At 56.1% G+C, this 20,114-nt stretch overlaps 6 protein-coding genes across 6 annotated transcripts; 2 read left to right on the top strand and 4 right to left on the bottom strand.

Moving 5' to 3' along the window:
- Positions 1 to 232: 232 nt before the first annotated feature.
- LY79DRAFT_564266 (concanavalin A-like lectin/glucanase domain-containing protein) lies at positions 233 to 1,852 on the bottom strand. Its single transcript, XM_060558633.1, has one exon. The coding sequence runs from the start codon at positions 1,702 to 1,704 to the stop codon at positions 406 to 408; it is 1,299 nt and encodes a 432-aa protein (XP_060410605.1). The 5' UTR covers positions 1,705 to 1,852; the 3' UTR covers positions 233 to 405.
- Positions 1,853 to 3,279: 1,427 nt separating this feature from the next.
- On the bottom strand, positions 3,280 to 5,748 carry LY79DRAFT_522642 (uncharacterized protein; the record flags this gene model as incomplete). The annotated part of the gene is made up of 5 exons (XM_060555465.1): positions 3,280 to 3,841; positions 3,898 to 4,311; positions 4,373 to 4,689; positions 4,745 to 5,524; positions 5,599 to 5,748. 5 exons carry the CDS (start codon positions 5,746 to 5,748, stop codon positions 3,280 to 3,282), a joined length of 2,223 nt encoding a protein of 740 aa, XP_060410604.1.
- A 1,263-nt stretch (positions 5,749 to 7,011) lies between these two features.
- LY79DRAFT_592869 (uncharacterized protein) lies at positions 7,012 to 7,926 on the top strand (the record flags this gene model as incomplete). Its single annotated transcript, XM_060561480.1, has 1 exon — positions 7,012 to 7,926. The coding sequence occupies one exon, from the start codon at positions 7,012 to 7,014 to the stop codon at positions 7,924 to 7,926; it is 915 nt and encodes a 304-aa protein (XP_060410603.1).
- A 473-nt stretch (positions 7,927 to 8,399) lies between these two features.
- LY79DRAFT_343546 (rRNA processing/ribosome biogenesis-domain-containing protein) lies at positions 8,400 to 10,961 on the bottom strand. Its single transcript, XM_060552587.1, has 2 exons — positions 10,503 to 10,961; positions 8,400 to 10,445 (listed from the first exon to the last, which is right to left on the bottom strand). The coding sequence occupies exons 1-2, from the start codon at positions 10,836 to 10,838 to the stop codon at positions 8,487 to 8,489; spliced, it is 2,295 nt and encodes a 764-aa protein (XP_060410602.1). The 5' UTR covers positions 10,839 to 10,961; the 3' UTR covers positions 8,400 to 8,486.
- A 660-nt stretch (positions 10,962 to 11,621) lies between these two features.
- On the top strand, positions 11,622 to 15,474 carry LY79DRAFT_672499 (filamentation protein; the record flags this gene model as incomplete). Its single annotated transcript, XM_060564068.1, has 4 exons — positions 11,622 to 11,627; positions 11,738 to 11,858; positions 11,927 to 14,772; positions 14,836 to 15,474. 4 exons carry the CDS (start codon positions 11,622 to 11,624, stop codon positions 15,472 to 15,474), a joined length of 3,612 nt encoding a protein of 1,203 aa, XP_060410601.1.
- Positions 15,475 to 16,039: 565 nt separating this feature from the next.
- On the bottom strand, positions 16,040 to 18,026 carry LY79DRAFT_613717 (uncharacterized protein). Its single transcript, XM_060561968.1, has 2 exons — positions 17,472 to 18,026; positions 16,040 to 17,413 (listed from the first exon to the last, which is right to left on the bottom strand). Exons 1-2 carry the CDS (start codon positions 17,609 to 17,611, stop codon positions 16,327 to 16,329), a joined length of 1,227 nt encoding a protein of 408 aa, XP_060410600.1. The 5' UTR covers positions 17,612 to 18,026; the 3' UTR covers positions 16,040 to 16,326.
- Between the last annotated feature and the right edge of the window lie 2,088 nt (positions 18,027 to 20,114).

The following is a 20,114-nucleotide window of genomic DNA, read 5'->3' as shown; positions in this document are numbered from 1 at the left end:
TGAGCTGCAGCAAGGGTGCGGCTCTTGGAGCTTCTTACACACGTATCATAGGTCAATCGCCTCCAAGGTTCCCGGCCTGTGAATGGCGGGGGGGCGCAGACAGGGCTCCTGTATCCACTGTAAAAGGTACGTCACAGCGCGTTGGTACTGGAGCTGCAGCTGTCGAGCTCTGACCACCTAGATACCTCGGTTCACAATGTCTGACGAACTGAACATCCCAGGCCCAGTCATCTCTAAAATCTAGCGAGGTATAGAGTTTGTTGAACAGATGAAGATTGGGTAAACTGTTTCTCCGCGTCATATCTTTCATGAATGGACAAACGCTACAGATACATGCTACATTTTGAAACCCCCGGCACCCTCCCTGCCATGCGCCCACCGTAATTACATGCGAAAAGTCTTCGATTAAGCCCAGAGGTGGAAGAACATGGCGGACATGAGCGCCACAGGCAGCCAGAAAGCCATGGCGCTGGATTGCCCAAGAAGCTGGCCAGGGGCCGTCCCATTGTGCAGCATCACGGGCTGGCCGAGGGTGTCAGACGAGTCGATACTGCATACGACCTGGCACTCGCCGTCGCCGTCGCGGCGCTCGAGCCAACCCATGGGCCCATGACCGTGCTGGCGGAGGCCGACGTCGCGCTTCGACGAGGAGGAGGACTCGGAGGGGCTGGGCGAGGACTCTTCGGTGGTGTTGAAGACCATGTCGATCCACTGGATCTGCATGACGGCCGATTCGTTGATGTTCATGATTCCCGACCATGACCCGCCGTCACTCCACGAGTTGAGCATGATGCGGCTGGGATCGCGGGGCACCTGGAAGGCGATTTTTGAGACCTTCGAGCCATCGACGAGCCAGGTGCTATCCTTCTCGTCCCAGTCGATGCGGTGGACGGCCCAGTCGCGCCATGAGGTGCCGCGGGGCATCGTGCCGTTCTGTGTCGCCTTGTCGATGGTGTCGCCCTGGGCGGTGAAGGACGGCTGGTTCGTGTACTGGATACGGTTATCGGGGTCCTTGGTCAGGATCTCGATGTCGGCCTCCTGGACATCGGCGTTGGTATCGGCCTCACGGTAGGTGAACAGCGCCGTGCAGGCGCCCGGGGCGCCGATGGTGCGGGCGAGCATCCGGACGGAGGCAAAGTGGTAGCCCATCGAGATAGACTCAATCTCGGCAGACGACTGGAAACCTTGGACACGCACGGTGCGCATGCTCATAAAGGTATCCGACGACGCGTCCTGGTCATTGTTTCGCTCGATGTAGATGTTGTTGGCCGAGTTGACCATGTCGACTGTGGCGTCGTTGCCATCGTTGCCCTTATTGCCTGTGTTGTTCCAGGTCTGAATGCTCCATACCGAGGTCCACGCGTCCGAGTTGAAGTAGTCGGATGTCACCGATGCATTAGCACTCGCGCTCCAATCGGCGAGGGCGTCAGGGACCCCCGCATACTGCCCGAGGTTGCGAAAGTCGAAGAAGAGGTGGTTAGTGAAGTAGCGTTCTGACGTGTTGGTTAAGTAGCAATTGCACACCGAGTCGGCGACGTAGGGGTGGTCATCAGCGACGACCAGTGGGGCAAGTGCGAGAGCGAGGCTCAGGAATGGCGACCGTCTGAAGGACATGATTCCTACTCGTCTGCGTGGGGTTGGCGCCGAGGGATGCGGCTCGGTCAGGAATGGGATCGAGGCTTGAATGTAGAGGAGGGAGGGCATAGTACGACTTAATAAGAGGCAATGGTCATTTCACCTACGAAAACGTGCGGCCTTACGCTCAAAGGGCATGTTGCTAAGAGGCTTCCCTCCATGGCGTCACCGGAATGCGAGACACGATCGAGCGTCTGCAATTTTGCCTTCCTTTAGGGTGCTATCAAAGGACTACCGTCTACACTCTGCAGATTCGTCTACCGCTAATTCTCAGGCTAACGGCAAGGAGTATCGCGGCCACCAAATAGGGGCTGGCGTGCTGGCAGAAACAGGGATCTGGTGATAGCAAAAGCAGGGGTTAGTTATCTACGTCAGCAGGAAGTTAAGGCGTAAGAACAGTAAATAAAGGGCAAGTGGGCAAGTGGAAGGATGGGTGGAAAGGTTGACCGCTTTCTATGATAGGTTTAGCGCTGTGAGTGGCCACTTTCCCCCTTGCCGTTAGCCTGAGAATTAGCGGTAGACGAATCTGCAGAGTGTAGACGGTAGTTGACCAGGCCTTCGCCTCACCCGAGGGGGAAGATGGCCTAGATTGTCGACATTTCGGGAGATGCCCTGCACCCCCAAAGCCTACGCACACATCGTTGTGTAGACGGAGCCATCGAAACCAGCAACAGACAACCCCTTCTGCTAGCGGCCACACTCGGTCTCAGCAGGATCTGGGAACAAACTGCTGCTAAAGCTCAAGCCCGACGTCTGCGGTGACCGAGACGGGCTGGCGCAGGGGCCTTGGCGACTCCGTGTGGTCGAGCGAAAGGCGATCCGCGCCTAGCATCAAGAACGAGCGAGAGGGCTGGTCAGACAGTGGAGGGAGCCGACGGGTCTTGGCGTATCTTGGCCATGAGATGAGCAATGCCATTCGAATCATAGGTATCCGCATGCGGTGGCGGGTGCGTCGCTTGACCTTATGTTCCGCTAGCGTCATTGTGGATGGAGCTTCCCGAGCCTGTCTATTAGGCTTGTAGACGGGACGACGGGTAGGGAATGGATACTAGCGACAAGCACGGCTGCTTATGCAGGACTATCTGTAGCCCCCAGGGAGGCCTGCGGGTTGCATTGGACACTTTGGCGAGGCTAGGCTGAGCTACCAGAGGATACGGCGTTTCCCCGGCTTGGTAGTGAAAGTTCAATGGCGTGTTGCGAATCCGGGTGAAAGACGGAATATGTATGAAAGAGAGAGGGAGGACCTGGCGCTGTGTCTTGCGGGTGACGAGGAGGTCAGTGCAAAACAGAAATCAACATCTTGCAATTACGGATACAGACACCATTAACCCTAGTAATGCGGAGCTGGGCCTGGCCGTCCAATCACGTGCTGCCTCTCGTCGATCCTGTACCCATATGCCGACGACTCAGGCCAGCTGCGGGCCTGTAGGGCTGAAGATGCACTTTGGCTCATCCAAATCAATGGTTGAGCCTTGGGTGGGTGTCCTTTGAGGGGCTGATATAACCTTTGCCGCTCGCGGCTGCCATGTGGGTATCTAACTCGTCGAAACTGTGATCTGAATCCTTTGCAAAACCAACCGGTTATCCAAGAAGTTGCGTAAACCGGACACAAGCCGGCGAGCAAACAATTATGTTTATGCCACATCAGATGATACCTTGGGTGAAGTCGTCCAATACCGTCATCTCCTCAAACTTCTCCATCACCCGATCCACCCTTGCCGCCTCGCGATCTGTCACAGCCAGATCAAGGTCGGTCACAAACAGTCCCGTCGCCCGGCCGACGAGCTTCTGGTTCTTCTTTGCCCTCAGCTCTTGCAGCAGGCCGAAGGCTTCCGCCATGTCCATGGCACCCTTCCTCACCACCATCGATAACAGACCCCCCGCAATCACCTCGGCAACGGTGAACGAGCTGTAGAGGCCCTGGTAGCCGCGGATGCAGCTCAGAAAGTAGAGCCGCCACTCCGGGTTGCTCGTGTCATTGGCCACGGCGTTGGCCACGTGAACGAGCGCCGAGTGGCCGAAGATGCTGAACGTGGACTGCGGATAGGACGCGTATACCTCGACCAGCTCTTTCAGTTGCTCAACAGAAGCTGCGAAGAAGGCATGCATCTGGTCGGCCGACGGCGACCATGACTTGAAGCCGTGCTGCTGATCGCTCGGGATAAACGGCCGCAGAAGGTAAAGAATTGTGCCGTGGAACCACATGCTGTGTGCATCATGAGCTTCGCGACACTCACCGCCCGGGACTGTGAACGGACTTACTGGCACACAAGGACTTGGGGCTGGCTATACTCGCCACGTTCCATGCCCTCAGACAAGTTGTCGGCCCAGGCCAGAAGGTTTATGTACTTCTCCAGGGCGAAGGCCTGCGATGAAAACCCGGGGCTGCCATCGTGTTGATACATCCATGTTATGTGAGACGATATTACCCACAACTCGCAAAAGGCCGCAAAAATCTCCGAGACAGATGATGTCGAAGACGATGATCGGCTTCTCTTCAAAGGGGTACGTGATTGAGACCCCGATTCCGAGCCCGATGAAGAAGCTTCCCTGCTTTCTCTGATACTTGGCGCCTGCTCAGCCTTGGTCACAGGGTCAGCAAGGCCGCCTCTGCCCGGAATCGGGAGAGTCGGTGGATATTCAGTGGTCGCCGGTAGATAGAACTGGGATGTCATGCTGTATGTATCCCTGTCAGGCAGTCTCCTCCGCAACAAAAGCCGGTCTACTATATGCGCACCTTAGAACGTTGAAGACCCCCCAGGCAGCCTGAGTTATTGCTCGGACGTCTGCTTCTGACATGTGGGCAAGGTCTACGGATGTGAACGCATCAGAGCAACCAAATAGCTTTAGCCGTTTGGCCATGGCCACTGCTTCCTTGATGTATCGAACGTCCAGCTCGCCATTGCCGTTACATCCGCAAGACTCGATCATCAAGGCCAAGGCAGTGATAGTGGGCAGAGTGTCATCGCTCTGCGCGAGCCAGAGCTTGCTTGCCTCTTCTTCAAAATCTTGACTCCAGCGAGACGCCTCTGGCTGCTTTGCGGCGTACGCTTGCTGAGCAGGAGAGTTAACTATGGAATCTCATGGACAGGATCTAGGGGAGACTTACGCAAGCGAATGCAAGCAGGGCATTGACGAGGAGAGCAGAGCAATAACGAAATTGACCACCAATCAAGTCATCCAGAAATAGGTCAGCGTCAAACAACCCCAAGAGAGGATGATCTGTTTCTAGGTATAGTGATATGATATCTGCTGCATCTTGGTCGGTGATGGGCACCACGGTCCAGAAACCAATGTTGAGGTTCTTCAACCGGGGGTCTTTGTGAATAGGCGGGGGAGGCGGAGGGAGAGGCCCCATTGGTGGGACAAAGAAAGCTGTGTCATATGGCCGAGTACATGTCTTCGACGAGACTGAAGGACTGTGTTCCGCTGTTTCGGCGGTGACGAGGTGGTTGCCATCCCCTAGGACTGGGAGTATCCCCCCGGCCGAGGGTGCTATCCGCGCCAGCTTAGCCGGCCTAGGTTCCATGCTCCCGGACATCTTCATACGCGACAATCTCCGAGTTTGAGGGTACGCGGAAGGATGTCTCCTTGTGAGTTCAAACTCGATGTTGGAATGGACATGAGGCAGAACTTCGCGGGGGTCTTTTGGCCCGGATGGTCTGACGGAGCGGAGGGAGGCGAACGGGTCGACAGCGAACTTCAGCTTCTGAAGCGTCTGATGAGCAACATCTTGAGGCATCGCCGTGAGCTGAGTCAACATGTCCCGGAGCATCTGGTTTTCTCGTTTAAGGGCCATTGCCGACGTCTCCGTTTCGTTGACACTGATATAGACGCATTGGACCTTGAGCTCTGTGCAAGGTGTGCAGGCGGGCCTTTTGCCATCGCACTACGGTACCAGCCTGTCAGTTTCCAGTATTCACAGACCTGGCATCACTGGAAAGCTGACTGCAATACACTTACAGCCTTCTTCTTGGACCGACAAGCGTTGCAGGCAACTTTGGTGCTCGGTAGTCGTTTTCTCGATAATGCCGGGAGCGGGCGTGAAGGAACCGGTTGTGATGTTTTTGGGGCCGGGAGCAACGCCCGCAACGGCTTGTTCTGATCAGGCATGACGGTCAAAGAGGGGCGCAGCTAGTGCGCCCTAGTGCTTCTCACGTTGAAGAACCCCCTGGATTGGAAGTTGTCTTTCTCAAGACGGTCTTTTCTGGACCGTGCAGGCGCACAAGCGCAGGTGCCAAGAGAGGACCGCTTCGCCCGAAGGCTATTTTGAGCTGTAGGGTTTGCGATGAGGGGGGAACCGAAGGGCATTCGGCGCAAATATGAGAGGAGATAGGGGCATACTAATCGATCTGTGGGCTGGAGAGGCAAAAATACATAGAACAACAGCCCGGAGGAGAAGTTGAGACAGCAGTTGAGGGCGCAGTCTTACCGTAGGCGTTGACATTGACTGGTGGGTTCTACGGCAGTTCCAATGGCGATTGACGGGACGTTCTGTGACAGAGGGACCAGCTGATAGAGCAAAGAATAATGACGATGGACGGAGAAAACCATGCGGTGAGATACCGACAGGGGCTCAATAGTTGATTGCAAGACGGGCTCGGAATAGAGCTGTGGCAAAGTTGCAGAGAGATAACATGTGGTATGTAGGTAGATAGGGGAATGGGGTGGGAGGAAGGGGGAGAAGTAGGTCGGATTGAGCTACAAGTCTTCATCTCCCAGATCCAGCCAGCCGCGCGCGTGCTTGTGTGTGTGTGCGTGCTCAGTGTGGGTTAGTTACCATGGGATGGGATCTATCATGGTCCGGAACTGCCTCCGCCTACTTAGGATGAATCCCCAACTGTAATTATTACCTAAGACTCAATGCGCGCCCTCGCAACTTCTACTTAGCTCTGATGAATTGCGGCCAGACCCATGCAGCAATGACTAAGCTTCATCAACGATTTGCACAGTGTTGCAGCGCGGTGCAAACCACTGACCCTCCTACCCCCGTATTTCTCACCTGTCAAATTGCCGTCACTCTTCCTGCCTTTTAGCGGCATCCATCCTTGACATCCTTGTATTTTGGATTTCAGTTGAATGAATGAATACTTGCACTGATCCGAGCACTGCCGACACAACAACTCTGGAACCCTCTTTGACCTCGTTCTTACCCTGCGCATAACCTGTTTGTTCACCACAGTGCGCTCCAAGTCCACCAACTTCTTTTAACAAGCGATGAGGCTCCTGCTAGACCAGCAGACTATTGTTACCCGGTGACAAGCATTTGACGCTTCTAAATTCACCATCACGCGACTTGGCTCTATCTTACGCCCTCACGCCTCACACAGACACAGACATCACTTTATTTATCCCCGCATTCCTGTCTTCAAAACCATGGCGCCGGACTCCACGCGATCGGTCTCCTCCCCGCGCGAGGCTGAGCCAGAACAGAACCGACCGGCCGATGGTCATGCAAATGACGAGCAACCAACCGAACAAGGTCCAGCTACTCCTCCCGAGGGCAACGGCAACAATTCCAACTCCAGCTCTAAGAGACAATCCAGCTCTCCCGAGTCTGGCGAGGCCAGCTCGACTGCGTCTCCCGCACCCGCCAACGGTATCAACGAGAAGCCCGCATCTTCCTCCAATGCGCCGCCCCTACCCAACGAGGCCCCGCCTCTTCCCTCCGAACCTGCGCCTACGACTGAAGACGATGGCTGGGATTTCCAGTGGGACCCGACCTCCCAGGCATACTTTTTCTATAACCGCTTCACCGGCGCTACTCAGTGGGAGAACCCCCGCGTTCCCGTAGCTGCCGCCTCGACGAGCGCAACAGCAGCGGTAGCCCCTGGTACGACCCCGGGGGCGGCGGCAGCAACCACAATCTCCGGCCCCCCTCCCCTCCCGACGAACGACCGACCCCCCGCAGGCGGCTACAACCCCGCCATCCACGGCGACTACGACCCGAACGCTTGGTACGCCAAGGGAAGCACGGCCGAGGAGAACGAGGCGAACCACGCATCGTCAGCGGCCTACGCAGCCGAGTATGGCGCCGTCGCCCAGTTCAACCGCTTCACTGGCCAGTTCCAGACCCTCGACGACGGTCCCGACCGCCACACGGATGAGGCCAAGAGCAGGCGCCAGATGAACGCCTTCTTCGACGTCGACGCGGCGGCCAACTCCCACGACGGGCGCAGCCTCAAGGCCGAGCGCAGCGGCAAGAAGCCCAGCAAGGCCGAGCTCAAGCAGTTCAAGGAGAAGCGCCGGGCAAGGAAGGAGGAGAAGCGCAGGGCTTGGCTCAGGGATTAAGACTATTGCCGTAAGAGAGGATTGGTGTTGCTTTTTTTTGTTTTTTGTTTCTTATTTTCTTTTTTGATATCATTTGGGCTTTGTGACATCTTTCACACTGAAAATCGTTCCTCCTTTGGATCGCGGAGGTCGGAGAGTATACCTCCTCATGGGCGGCGTTGAGAGGGAGTGTTGTTATCTGGTTCCTGGGGGGAGGGGGAGGGGGGATGGAACGGCTTGGAATTCGCCGTACAAAAACCTGCGCGCCATGTTGCATCGCGGACACATACACTTTACACAGACTTATCTGGGTCGGCCGCAACGGCCTCGAATACTGGGCATCACAGTATTGTATACAAAATATAGCCGAGACCAGAGACGGTCATGACCCCCATATAAAAAACTAGACTTTGTTTTCTTCATATCCAGAATCACTCGTTTGAAGGTCAGAAAAGCTCCTTTTTCCAATGGGGTATCATTTGCGTCCATCCACAAGTAGGTGACACGAGCCAGATATCCTACGTCCCCCCCCTTTTTCTCTTTTTTCGTCATTTTTCTTTCATCCCCCACCCTCCCCTCCTCTACTCTTCATCCTCATCCTCGTCCTCGTCATCGTCTAGGTCCATGTTCAGATGAACGCTCTCATCATCGCTGTCGTCCCCGTCCCCGTCCGTGGCCGGTTCAGCAGCTGGCGCCGGGGCCGCTGTCACTACCCGTTCACTTTTCCCCTCTACGCTCTGCCTCTTGGGCGGGCTCGCGCCCTCGTCGTCGAGCTTGCGCTTCTGCGCGGACGTCACGGCGAAGGGGTTCGCGACCTGGATCGAGCCCCCCTCCGCGTCCTTGGACGGGCGGAACGGATTGCTCTTGTCTTCAATGTCATTGGCGACGACGATCGTCTCTCTAGCCGACGCCTGAGCCGCAGCCTCGGCCTCCTTCATCTCCTGGTCCTCGGCGTCCCCCTTGACCTCGATCTCCGAAGCGATCCCCTCGTCGCCGTCCTCGGCGGCCTCCTCAGCCTCAAGCTCCTCGAGAGTGGCGTTGACGCCCTCGAGGACGTCGGAAGACCCCTGCGTCGAGGTGCGAATGTTGGAGCGCAGGATCTCGACGCCGCGGTCGTGCGGGAACTGCTGCACGAGGTACGGCAGGATGCTTGGGAATATGGCGCCGCCCTGGTTAACGTAGGGGTTCAGCACGCTGGCGATCATGGCGTCGCGGTTGTGCGACAGGATGGCCGTCTGGTCCAGGAGGCCGCGCAGACCCGGCTTGAGATGTTGCTGGGGCAGGTGGGTGAGGAGACCGGCAAGGAGGGCCTCGGCAGCGGCTAGGTGCGAGGGGTCGAGGGTAGGCCTGGACGCAGGCGCGGATTCTGGAGCAGTCTGCGAGGGAAGAAAGAGATCAGCGTTGGCGGCGATACTGTTCTTCTTGGTCTCGGCGGCAGTCTTGGTGACGGTTTTCGCTTCCTTGACGTAGCCTGATTCTTGCTGGATGTCGCGGCAGCAAGCCAACGAGACGATGCCGAGGGTCTCGACAGTGAGCTTCTGCAGGCCGGGGCCGGCAATGGGGAGGGTCTCGTCGAGGAGCTTATAGGTGGCGGCGCGAACGGTAGGGATGCTGATGCCGGAGCGGAAGATGAGCATTGTGTTGTCGTAGATCTCAGGAATGGTCGACAGCGCGTTGCGCTCTAGCCTCTGCACTAGGATCAGGAGGAGATCCAGGGCGGCGACATGGATGTCGGGCATCGCGGCCCAGAGCTCCTCCTTTTCCTCCCTGCCCACGGCGGCTTGGGTCTCGAGCGCCTGGTCCCAAGACTGGGACTTGGAGTTGCGGCTGATGAGCGAGACGCGAGAGACGACATCCATGATGGCAGCGACGGGGATTGTGACAGGCGTCTTCGTCGAATAACGGAGCGCGTCGGCCAGGTAATGGAGTAGGCCGACGAGTCTATCACGGCCGGCGGATATTCCGGTCCATTGGGGCAGCCGGCCAGGTACCTCGAGACCCTGCGGTTGCGCGTCAAAGTCTACATTGGAACGGGCGTAGGGTGCCGAGGCCTCCCAGGACTCCTGGACGGCGCGGAAGACCTGGTCAGCATTCAAGTGAAACTCTTCCCTCAGCTCGCCAACCAGCTTAGCCCAGTCATCACTCGGACCCGTCTTGCCTGCCGTGGTAAGAGGGAGCGAGATGGCTAGGTGTCTGCTAGCCCGACGAAGCGACTGTGGCACCGCTATGCCGTCAGACGAGGTAGGTGCCAAGTAGGGGCGGATGGCCGTCCTGATCTGACCGTTGAAAGGGCGGCAGGTCGTCGGGTAGGCGGGGATCAGGGTGGAGAATGCGTCGAGGACAGTCTCGACGACGGCCAGTGGCGTCTTGAGGTGCTGACCCGCTGCTGGGAGCTTGATCAGCTGCAGACACGCATTGAAGAAGGTCGGAATGGTTGGCGTCGCGATCTCTCTGGTGAGAGTCTGGTAACCATGGATGAGAGTGTAAATCCGGACGAGGGTGACAATGGCAATCTCCTTAACCGGGAAGGGGTCGTTTTTCTAAAGCATGTCAGCGAATGGAGCTGGAGAGGAGAACCCAGGCTACTTTGGCCTAACCTGGAGCATAGCCAAAAGCCCGCGAACCCAGTTGCCTGACTCCTTGAGGCATTCCCAGCCGCCCACATCGATGACGGCCTTGACGAGGGTTGCGCCAGTGAAGCGCCCCATGGCACTCTTGCCGTTCAACAGGGTCGTGATGATGGTTCTCAGCTTATGAACCAGAGTCGAGGCTTCAGATGAGCTGGATGTTGATTTGGGGTCCTGCGGCGCAGACAGGACATCTTTGCAGCGGAGGACATGGTTGATGAAGGCCGGGATTGAGTGAGGGAGCTGAGCCGGTGGTGTAGAAGTCAACCGACGGCAAAGGACCTTCAGATCCGGCGGAAGAGACATGTTGCTAGAGTATTGAGAGCGTATGGGTTGAAAACGGCAGATTGAGACTCTGGAGTCGTGATCGAAGCCCAGTATTGAAAGGAAATGGGCAATATCTTGGGTCCCAGCCAGAATCTTCACAAGTTGTTGATGCTGAATGAAACTTTTTCCCTGTAAGTGAAAGGTACATCTAACATGTACCCTCGACCGACCGGGTGGGTATCTGAGACATGATTGGCTGTCAGGATTACCACCGTACCGGTTATGTAAAGTGGTCCAGACACGGCTTTTCAATCTTCGAAAGGTTGCTAATTGTTAACCCCTGACTATCGTTTCTGGCCCGTGCTAGGAACCTTGCTGGCTGGCTACTGCAGTCTGCTAGGCACAAGCTTGAACTCCCATCAGTTTCACAACCTGCCGACCGTGTACCTAACCCACAGCGGTAAGGCCTGTACGTACAGCTAAACCGACTGGACCAGACAGGTATCCAACCTACCTACCTAGGCTGTCTGTCACTTTTCTGCCAGCCCAGTACACTTGGTACTTGGTGGCAGCACGCACTGCAAATAACCAAAGCGCATGCCAACCGCGTCAATCCAATCGGTTGAACAACGTGCCGTTATTAATTAAGCCATTCTTTGGGACATAAACATCGCCAACCTCCCTTCCACCTCCTTTTTCCCTTCCCTCCCCCCCAAATAGGCAGGCATCTTCAGCAATACCATGCCGTGGATCCAGATGCGCTGCTAGTAGGATTGGTTCGAATCTCTGTTTCATCACAGGCATAGGCTTAAGCATCGCGCAATGGCTGTAAGTTATCCCATTCCATGGCTCCTTTCGCCAGACCGCCCCTGGTCCTTGAACCCCCATGACGTCGAGCTGGACATTGACCAATGTGCTTATCTGTTTGTTTCTTGCAGCCCGACCCAAACAAGGCCGCCCATTACATCAAGGCCCTCGACGATGCGAGATGCGAGGGCAATTGGAGCGCCGTCCCCGAGTTTGTCCGCAAAATCAGGAAACATGCCCCTGATCGAACCTGTCGGTGACCTCGAAATAAGCACGCGAACGCCGCGATGCCCCCGTTACTGACTCTAAGCCCCCCTTAGGTCTGACTCTGGCTGCCGAAACGGAATGCGCCATCGCCCAAGCCACCGACCCGTCTGGTGCCAGCCGACCTTCGACTGCCGTCTCCAAGGACCTCGATGCGCCCAACGTGCAATCCAAGTTGCAGGCCGCCATAGAAGCCGAGACAAGGTTTCCGGAGGACAGATTTCAGGCTCAGGTCTGCGTAGGCCTGCTGCATTGGGTCGCTGAAGAGTTTGACCAGGCCGTCGCCAGCTTGCCCCAGGATATCGAACAGGAGCTTGCGCAACTCGGTGCGACCGACAAGGTGTCGGAATGGACCAAAATCAGCGCCCTGAAGGCTGCCTTCATCAAGGCGGACTGTCTAGCACGTAATAATAAGACGGCAGAAGCACTCGTTGTCTTCGACTCTGCGTTACCTTCGGTCTCCACGGCCTGGACTGGCCGCAGCGTTCCTAGGCAGTCAAAGGTCTGGTCCGAACTGTTCCTCACCGAGTACTGTATGCTCCATAGCGAAGCGCTCCGAGCGAACGAGCGGCCACTCGCGGATCCAAACTCGCTTGCCTGCTTCCGAGCCTGGGCCAGGTACTGGGAATCCATATCAGGGCCGGTCACGGGAGGCTGCGGATACAAGGGCTCTGTGCCAAGACGACAAGTCTGGTTGGAGTACTATTTGGCACTGTCCACTATCCTCGAACTGGACATACCATACCCCACGGGTTTCCTCGGTAAAGCCACAGATGGGGCTTCTGCGAGTAGCCAACTAAAGATTGAGCTCAAGAAGACGGAGGCTGCGTACGAGGCCCTCCTCATCAGCGAGACCAGTTTCCCGCGAGCGGACGAGACGAGAGAAGAGGTCGAGTCGTTTGTCAGGGTTGTTGTGAGGAACTGGTCTATCCTCTGCGGTCGCGGATGGAAAGAGCAGGATCTTGGCCAGGGGGGTCGCGAGAGTCTGAGCAGAGGCGTTCTCGACACTCTTTATGCCATGGCGACCAAGACGTACCACTCAACCGCTATTCTTCGCTGTCTCTTCACCGTCCATCTGGCTGTGGCCGAGTTCGACCTGGCCTTCAAAGCTTTCGACTCGTACCTCGACCTCGTCAGACACGGGAAGGCCAGGGTTGACAAGACGGGTCATCTGGAGGCCAACCTTGATGACGATGGTACCGTCCTTGAGACAATGTCGCAGTGCGTTCTAGCGCTATGTCGCTATGGCGGACCAGAAGCCATCGAGAAGGCCCGCGTTATCGGAAACGAGCTTGAGGATTGGCTGGCGAGACTTCCGCAGTTGAGAAACGGCATGGAAAACGAGAACACGGTGCCGGAAGAGGATGACAAGACTGTCCTTCACCCCGCAATTCGACCTCACCTGATTGCCCTTTCTTGGCAAGCGATAGGCCTGTCTCAGGCTCACTGGTCGAGAACCACATACGACGCGGCGTCGCGGACCGAGATTCAGACCAAGGCCATCAGGTGCCTGAGGAAATCTCTGTCCCCAGAGTTGGGTCGCACCCGGGATGTTCGCAGTCTGTTTGCCCTCGGCCTGCTCCTTGCCGAGAGACGAGAACTGACTCCGGCAATCGACATTGTCAAAACGGCGCTGATCTCCAACAAATCGGCAGACGACGACCAAGATCTTTACCACGGTCCATACTGGCAGCAACGCTCACTGGTACCGCTCTGGCACCTGCTGGCTCTGTTACTGAGCGCGAGGCAGGACTATAACATGGCGGCCAAGGCTTGTGAGGGCGCTTTCGACCAGTTCGGCGACCCCTCTGTCTTGTTCGGAAGACAGGACCTGCACTTCAAGAGTGAGCACCTCAATGAGGCTGAAGCTCAGGATGAGAAGATCGCCAATGAGCGAAGGGGGGCCGTAGACGACATGGACGATACCGAAAAGGAGAGCATTCTCGAAGTGAAAATGACCCAACTTGCACTTCTCGAGCTGCTCGAAGGGCCCGATGTCGCTGTCAACGCAGGCTCCGAGTTGATGTCGCTATTTATGCGGTTGTTTGGCAGCCTTGAAACCAAGCCAACCATGCAACCGCCCAAGACGGTCGACACCGTGGTGCCACGGAGCTCGGCTGGCACACTGAAAAGTATAAGGGGGAGCATCTTTGGATCTACACGAACACGGCAAACCAGCATCGCCGACAGTGAGAAGACGACCACCCCATCGCGCCCTCAAACGAGCGCAACCAGCACCGCGCCAACAATACACGTCACGCAAGAGAACGAATCGTCCACAGAGAAGAAGACACGACGACTTTCCGGTGTGTCACGTCGGGCAAGGAGCGAATCGGGTAAGAGGTCCAGCCTTCGCAAGCGAGATAGCAGCGGCGCTCGCAAGAGGACGGCAAGTGTCAGTAGCGCTGGCACCAATACCCACGCGACTGTTGTGGATGGTGACGTTTTCTTCACTCCTGCGGACGAGTTGCAGCAATCCGAATTCTTCCCACTTTCAGGCAACCGGAAAGCCTCGACAGCGTCTTCTGTTTCCCGAGGTCGCTCTCTTCATCACCTGGAATCGTACACATCCCAGAAGTCGAGGTCGACAAATTTCTCGGAAATCTCTGCCAGCGGCACTTACACCATCTCTAACCCATTGCCCCTGATCCACTTCCCCTCGGACACCCAGCGGAGGCAGAGAGCAGTTCTTCTCGTCAAAGTATGGCTAATGATTGCGGGGTTTTACCGACGTGCCGACTTGTTTGAGGATGCGAAAGGCGCCATCTCGGAGGCGCAGAAGCTTGTGGGTATGCTCGAGGCCGAAGTCACAAAAGACCCGACAGGCTCCTTGTCCATGAGAGGTAACACCTGGGCGGAAAGGAAGGGCGTTGACCAATTATTGGGAGATGTGTGGGCTGAGGTAAGCTCTACTTCCTCTACTTCTGTACCGATTGTGGGCTTCGGTGACTGACTGTTTCAACAGCTAGGCTATCTCTCTCTGGCTAAGGGGTCACCATACTTGGCCCGGTCAGACTTCGAGATGGCACTAACCCACTACCCCGACCACCCAGCAGCCATTGTGGGATTGTCCGACATCCTACTCGACATCTACAGCGAGAAGGTCCTCCCGCCTCCGGCGATTCCCACCCTCAGCGTGCCCGAGGACGTCTCCAATCTTTACCTTCGGCCCTCAGACCCACCCAAATCGGCGACACCTCAATACGGCCTGCCGTCGGAGCCTCTCGGCCTAGGCTCCCACGCATCGGGCTCGGGATTCAGTAATACCAACGACGCCCAGCAATCCGCCACGGCCGCGTCGTCGGATAATTCGCAAGATAGGACGGAGTCGAGGGAGAAGCTGCCGGTTCCGTACAAGGCGACCTCGATTCCCAAGATCGACCGCCTCGCCGCCCGCGACCGTGCGTACGGGCTGCTGTCGTCGCTGACAAAGCTCGGCAGCGCGTGGAACAACGCGGAGGCCTGGTTCGCCCTGGCCCGGGCTCACGAGGAGAGCGGCCAGATCGACAAGGCCAAGGAGGTGCTCTGGTGGTGCATCGAGCTGGAGGAGGGCACCGGTGTGAGGGAGTGGCAGTGTCTTGGAAGCGGCGGCTACGTGCTTTAAGAGTGATCTTGTAAACTAATAACTTTGGGCCCTTGGTCAACATGGGTCCCCGTCGCCCCGCTTGGGCTTGCTGTTGGCTCATCAGTCTGCTCGCCGGTCGAAGTTTAGAGGCGACCAGGGCTTTGTAGCAATATCCGACAGCCGATTGCGGTCCCTTTTATCTACCTATCCATGGGAGTGTGCGACTTGTTCATGCAGAGGCCGAGGGCTGGGAGAGAGGGCTGCGGATCATTTTCCTGCAGTGCTTCTCGCAAGGGGTCTGTCCGTCTTGTCGTAGGCCGCGCATTCCATGAGGACGGGACGGCTTGCCTTGTGAGCAGACTTCTTCTTAGCCCCTGTCTTCAGAGGACCAGTTTTTGTTGTTACCTGGCTTACACTTTGCTGCCCTTACCTAGTCGCGGTTCTCCGCGCAGGCAGTAGCAGGCTGCATGTCGTACGGTCTGCGCGCACTATATCGCGCGGATGCAGTTTGTACGGATGGCGGCAAATGAGTTGAACTCCAAGAGGCGCCTCGCATGTAGGTCGTGTCTACTATGATGTCTCACCGTGAAACCCATCATCTGAGCTGCTTCGAATGTTCAAACTACTGCTTCATATAGAGTTGTGGGTGTCTCAACAATAATTACTTCAAATTCATACATGGCTCATGCCCAGACTGACTAGCCACTTGAGCTACCGTTCTCGTTTGAATCCACTCAAGCACTGCACCAATGTAATCCCCAAACGCCAAATCGAATTATATGCCACCAAGTGCCTGTGATGCAACAAACTCCGCTCGTCATGTCCATTCCGTTCCGGGACCATCGCATGGTGCAGGCTCAAAAGAGAGGATTTTTGACCGCTGATCGTTCATCACCATGCCACCAGAGAGGGCGGTAGTTTGGGATACTCCCTCCCCTCAATGATCTCTGTTCCAAAGGGGTACAGTGAATCTCCCGCTTCCTCACCAGCTTCTGACTGATCATCACTTTCCGCCTCAAGCACGCCCTCAAGGTCTCTCTTCCAGTTTGCTTTGCAGTTGCCGGGCACATACTTGGCGGCGTCCATGGCAAGTGTGAGTTTGACCTCGGGGCAATAGTCCCAAATATGCTTGCGTAGCTTCGGAGTACCCCATATGGGACCATGAAGCCACAGGCCGCTGCCTCCCGTGTGGTACCCCATGGGCTCGTAGAAGCCCTCACGATAGTCGTCAATGCCCGATATCAACTCTCCTTCAGCGGCAGCCTCGAGTGTTGCGTCGTCTCCTGCCTTGATTGTGGCCCCTTGGCCCGAGTGCATCTCGCCACTAAAGTACAGCGACACAGTACCGTTGGCCACTTTGCTTCCCGGACGGTGAGCAAGGCGCTCGGCAAGCCAAACATCCTCGGGCTCTGAATTGTCAGCGCGCTGCTGGTTTCTCAGGATGTCGATCATGGCGCTGACACGACGTATGGACAGCCCTCCATTGCCACCCCAGCGACCGCCAGGGTTCCAGGGGGCACCGATCCAGTCATACTCGAGATAATCGTTGATGTTTCTCTTACTGTTGGCGCAGAGGATGCTGTCTGTTTGAAAGACAAGGAGCCACTCGGCAGGCTGCAAGACCGTCTCGTAGAGCCACAGGTTTGTTAGATAACGACTGATCATCTCCTGACCAGCTGTGCTCATGTTGGCGGGAATGTAGGTCAGGTCCAATTTGCCGGCAGCGACTTGTTCGCGAATAGCGACAGACTGGTTGATGGACTTGACGGACTCGATAGAGCCCATGAAGCGGAAGCGCCAATCGGGTGGCACCACGGAGATGAAGTGCAGCATCAAGGGCGCGAGAATGGGATTGGGTCGGTTCTCTACGAGGAGAGCGACCTTGGAGTGGTTGTATGGCGAATGTGCGTATTCGAGAGAGATTTGCGGCACGTTCATTGTCTTGATCGTAGGCAGAGAGAGCAATAACGAGACAATACTAACACGACAAGTTTAGCACTCGACTCGGTCCGGGGTTTCAGGGACCATCAGCTTACAGAAAGAGTACAAAAGCGCCAGTTGCTCTCATGCGGCGGCTCGTCTGGCGCCAGACCTTGAAAATGACAAGCTTGAGTTTCTCCCACACTTCTGCCAGGGTTGGCTCGCCATTGGGAGCAAGCTCTGAGGGCGAGGACATGTTGACAACAGGGCGGACAGAGGAGCAAGCAGTCTCTTCGAGACGAAATGAATGGGTGAACGATGTAAAGCAAGATTCAACCTCTGGGGAGGGTTAGTTAACAAATGCGACTCGAGCCCAGAGCGACCCTGGGAGCGGGCGTGCTCTCGTTCGCAGGTCGGGCCGGTCCACAGCGGAATAACGCGAGGTCGATGACGTGGATGGGTCTGGTAGCTTACAGTAAAATCAGTACATGTCGGTCCTTTGGCTGGTGACGACGACGGCGACGACGACGACGACGGCGGCGACAACAGCAACAACAACAGCAACAGCTCGCTGTAAAACAGAACACCTACTCGCGCAGGCGACAGCTCATAACCCGGACGGTGGTATGAGGGTCAGTTGAGTTGGACGAAGGTGGAGTTGGTAGAAGAGAAGTAAGCGAAAAAGAAAAAGAGCGAAAAAGATAGAAGGGATAGCGATAGATGGAGAAGCTGGGAAAGTGCAATTGACACATGTGCGCTAGTAAGTCACAATAGACGGCGTGCTTTTCCTCCGGCAACTCCTCCCTTGACACCACCACCCTTCTGATCTAGCGAGGGACAGGACAGGAAGGGAGGATCTAATGATACATAGGTATGTAGTAGTAGGCAGGTAAAACAGGCCATGTAGGTAGGAAGGTAGGCAGGTAGGGGGTAGTAAACTGTTATGTACCGCGGTAGGGCGGAGGTTGAGAGAAGGGAGATGGGAGAAAGGAAGGCAAGAAAAAGAGAGTTACAATGGTTTGTTTAGCAGGCACCAATCATCAACAGGTCTAGCCCTGGTTCGTGGAGGTTTTACACATACTCTAGGGATTCCAGTGTCTAGAAATCTTTTTAAAGTGTATTGTGTTGAGTATAGACTTATACTGTGTCTTTCCAACTGGTTTAGAGTGTTATTGTGTACCTCTGTGCCCGCCACCTCAATAGGGATTCCCACGAGTACGAATCTGTTCCAGAACAGTGAGACCACCCTTGCTGCCGATGGAGCCAGTGTCTAATTTAGTCAAGTGCCGACGAGCCAGGTACCTACATGTATCATTCGAGTACACCGTACTCCCTGTCTGTACTTGTATGCCTACGTACTGTAGATCTCAAGCCTCAAGTCTCTGCTGGTGTGGAACAGGCAGATCAGACTCGTCGCACAATCGCAGCCCAATAGAAGAAGAAGAAATGAAGTCAAGGCTCGTCTCCAGCAGCTTCATCCCTGCAGAACTTTCTCTGCCAACAGCGAACCCTAACTAACCTCCATCTCGCACAACCAACCAACAACCAAACCACCCGCCCCTGAGCCAGCCTTCCGGTATTGCCGACCTTCGTGCTCATTAACCCGACTGCATTAACGTGCAGGGGATGCACTCTTTCGATCCTGCAGAGAGCCGTACCTTGGTGGCCACAGGTAGTACAGGTAACATCGTCCATCGGCCGGCTGAACGGGCACACGCTGCAGGTGTATGTACAAGGGAGACGCTGCTGAAATTGGTGTCTCATGTCGCTCAAGGCTAACGGGGCAACTCTCGGTTTCGACTTTACACACGTTACAGGGGGTAACGATGTACGGAATAAATGTACCGTGGCACCGGTGGCAGTCAGCTCGGCCGACACCGATCTGTCGAGTCGCAGTGTGCTCTGTGCAACCGCTAGAGGAATGAGTTGATAGAATCCCTCGCCGCAACCGGCAGTTGGCACCAGTCCATGCAATGCTTCGCCGCACGCTTGCTTCTATCCGGGGCCGGCATGGATCGACGACCAAGATGAAGGGTTTCCCGAAGCCCCAAGTCTATAGCGGCAGCGCCCGATGTACCGGTAGGGCTTTGCCGTCAGACCTTGCCTCTCCGAAAACAGCCCTTCTTGCTAATACGCGGGTTATCGCATGGAACTAGTGCCACCAACAGGAGCGGCGCGACTAAGGCTGCATGGCGCCAAGTCGTGGAAATAGGAACTCGCACAACGCTCGTAGGTAGGTAGTCGACCAACGAGTCACGCGTAGGTATATCCATACGGAGTTCACGTATCGCATAGCCATGCACAGACAATCCCGAGCTCCGACGTCGAGTCATGACGGTCACCGATGCCAATCCATGGGAGAGGTAGGGGCGAAGACGACATAATCGACGAACGCTGCGACCCGGGATGGAGGAACACCGCCTGGGCTGTATGAGCAAATGTCGGGGCCGTGGCGGTGTTTCCGATCAGCGAAGGACACCCTTGAGGGGCAACCACGAGAGAGAGTTTAATGACGAGGGCGCTTCTGGCGAACCTTAGCAATAGCAATACCTAGGTACTATGTAGTATCCGCTGGTCTGAGATTGTTTTACTCCGTACCTTGTAGCGGCATCCACAGTAGACCAATCCTACATACCTGTAACCCGGGTGGGTATCTATCTATCTATCTAACCTTGGTATGTTTTTGCTTTAGGAGGCAGGTTGGCACTCGGGTCACTACCATATGGCAACCGGCCATCTGTTTTGTCACCGGAGTGAAG

This window comes from Colletotrichum navitas (assembly GCF_030913465.1).
Source record: "Colletotrichum navitas strain CBS 125086 chromosome Unknown LY79scaffold_66, whole genome shotgun sequence".
Taxonomy (NCBI): domain Eukaryota; kingdom Fungi; phylum Ascomycota; class Sordariomycetes; order Glomerellales; family Glomerellaceae; genus Colletotrichum; species Colletotrichum navitas.
Note: the sequence above shows the minus strand (reverse complement) of the source record. Positions and strands in the feature narration are given on the sequence as shown.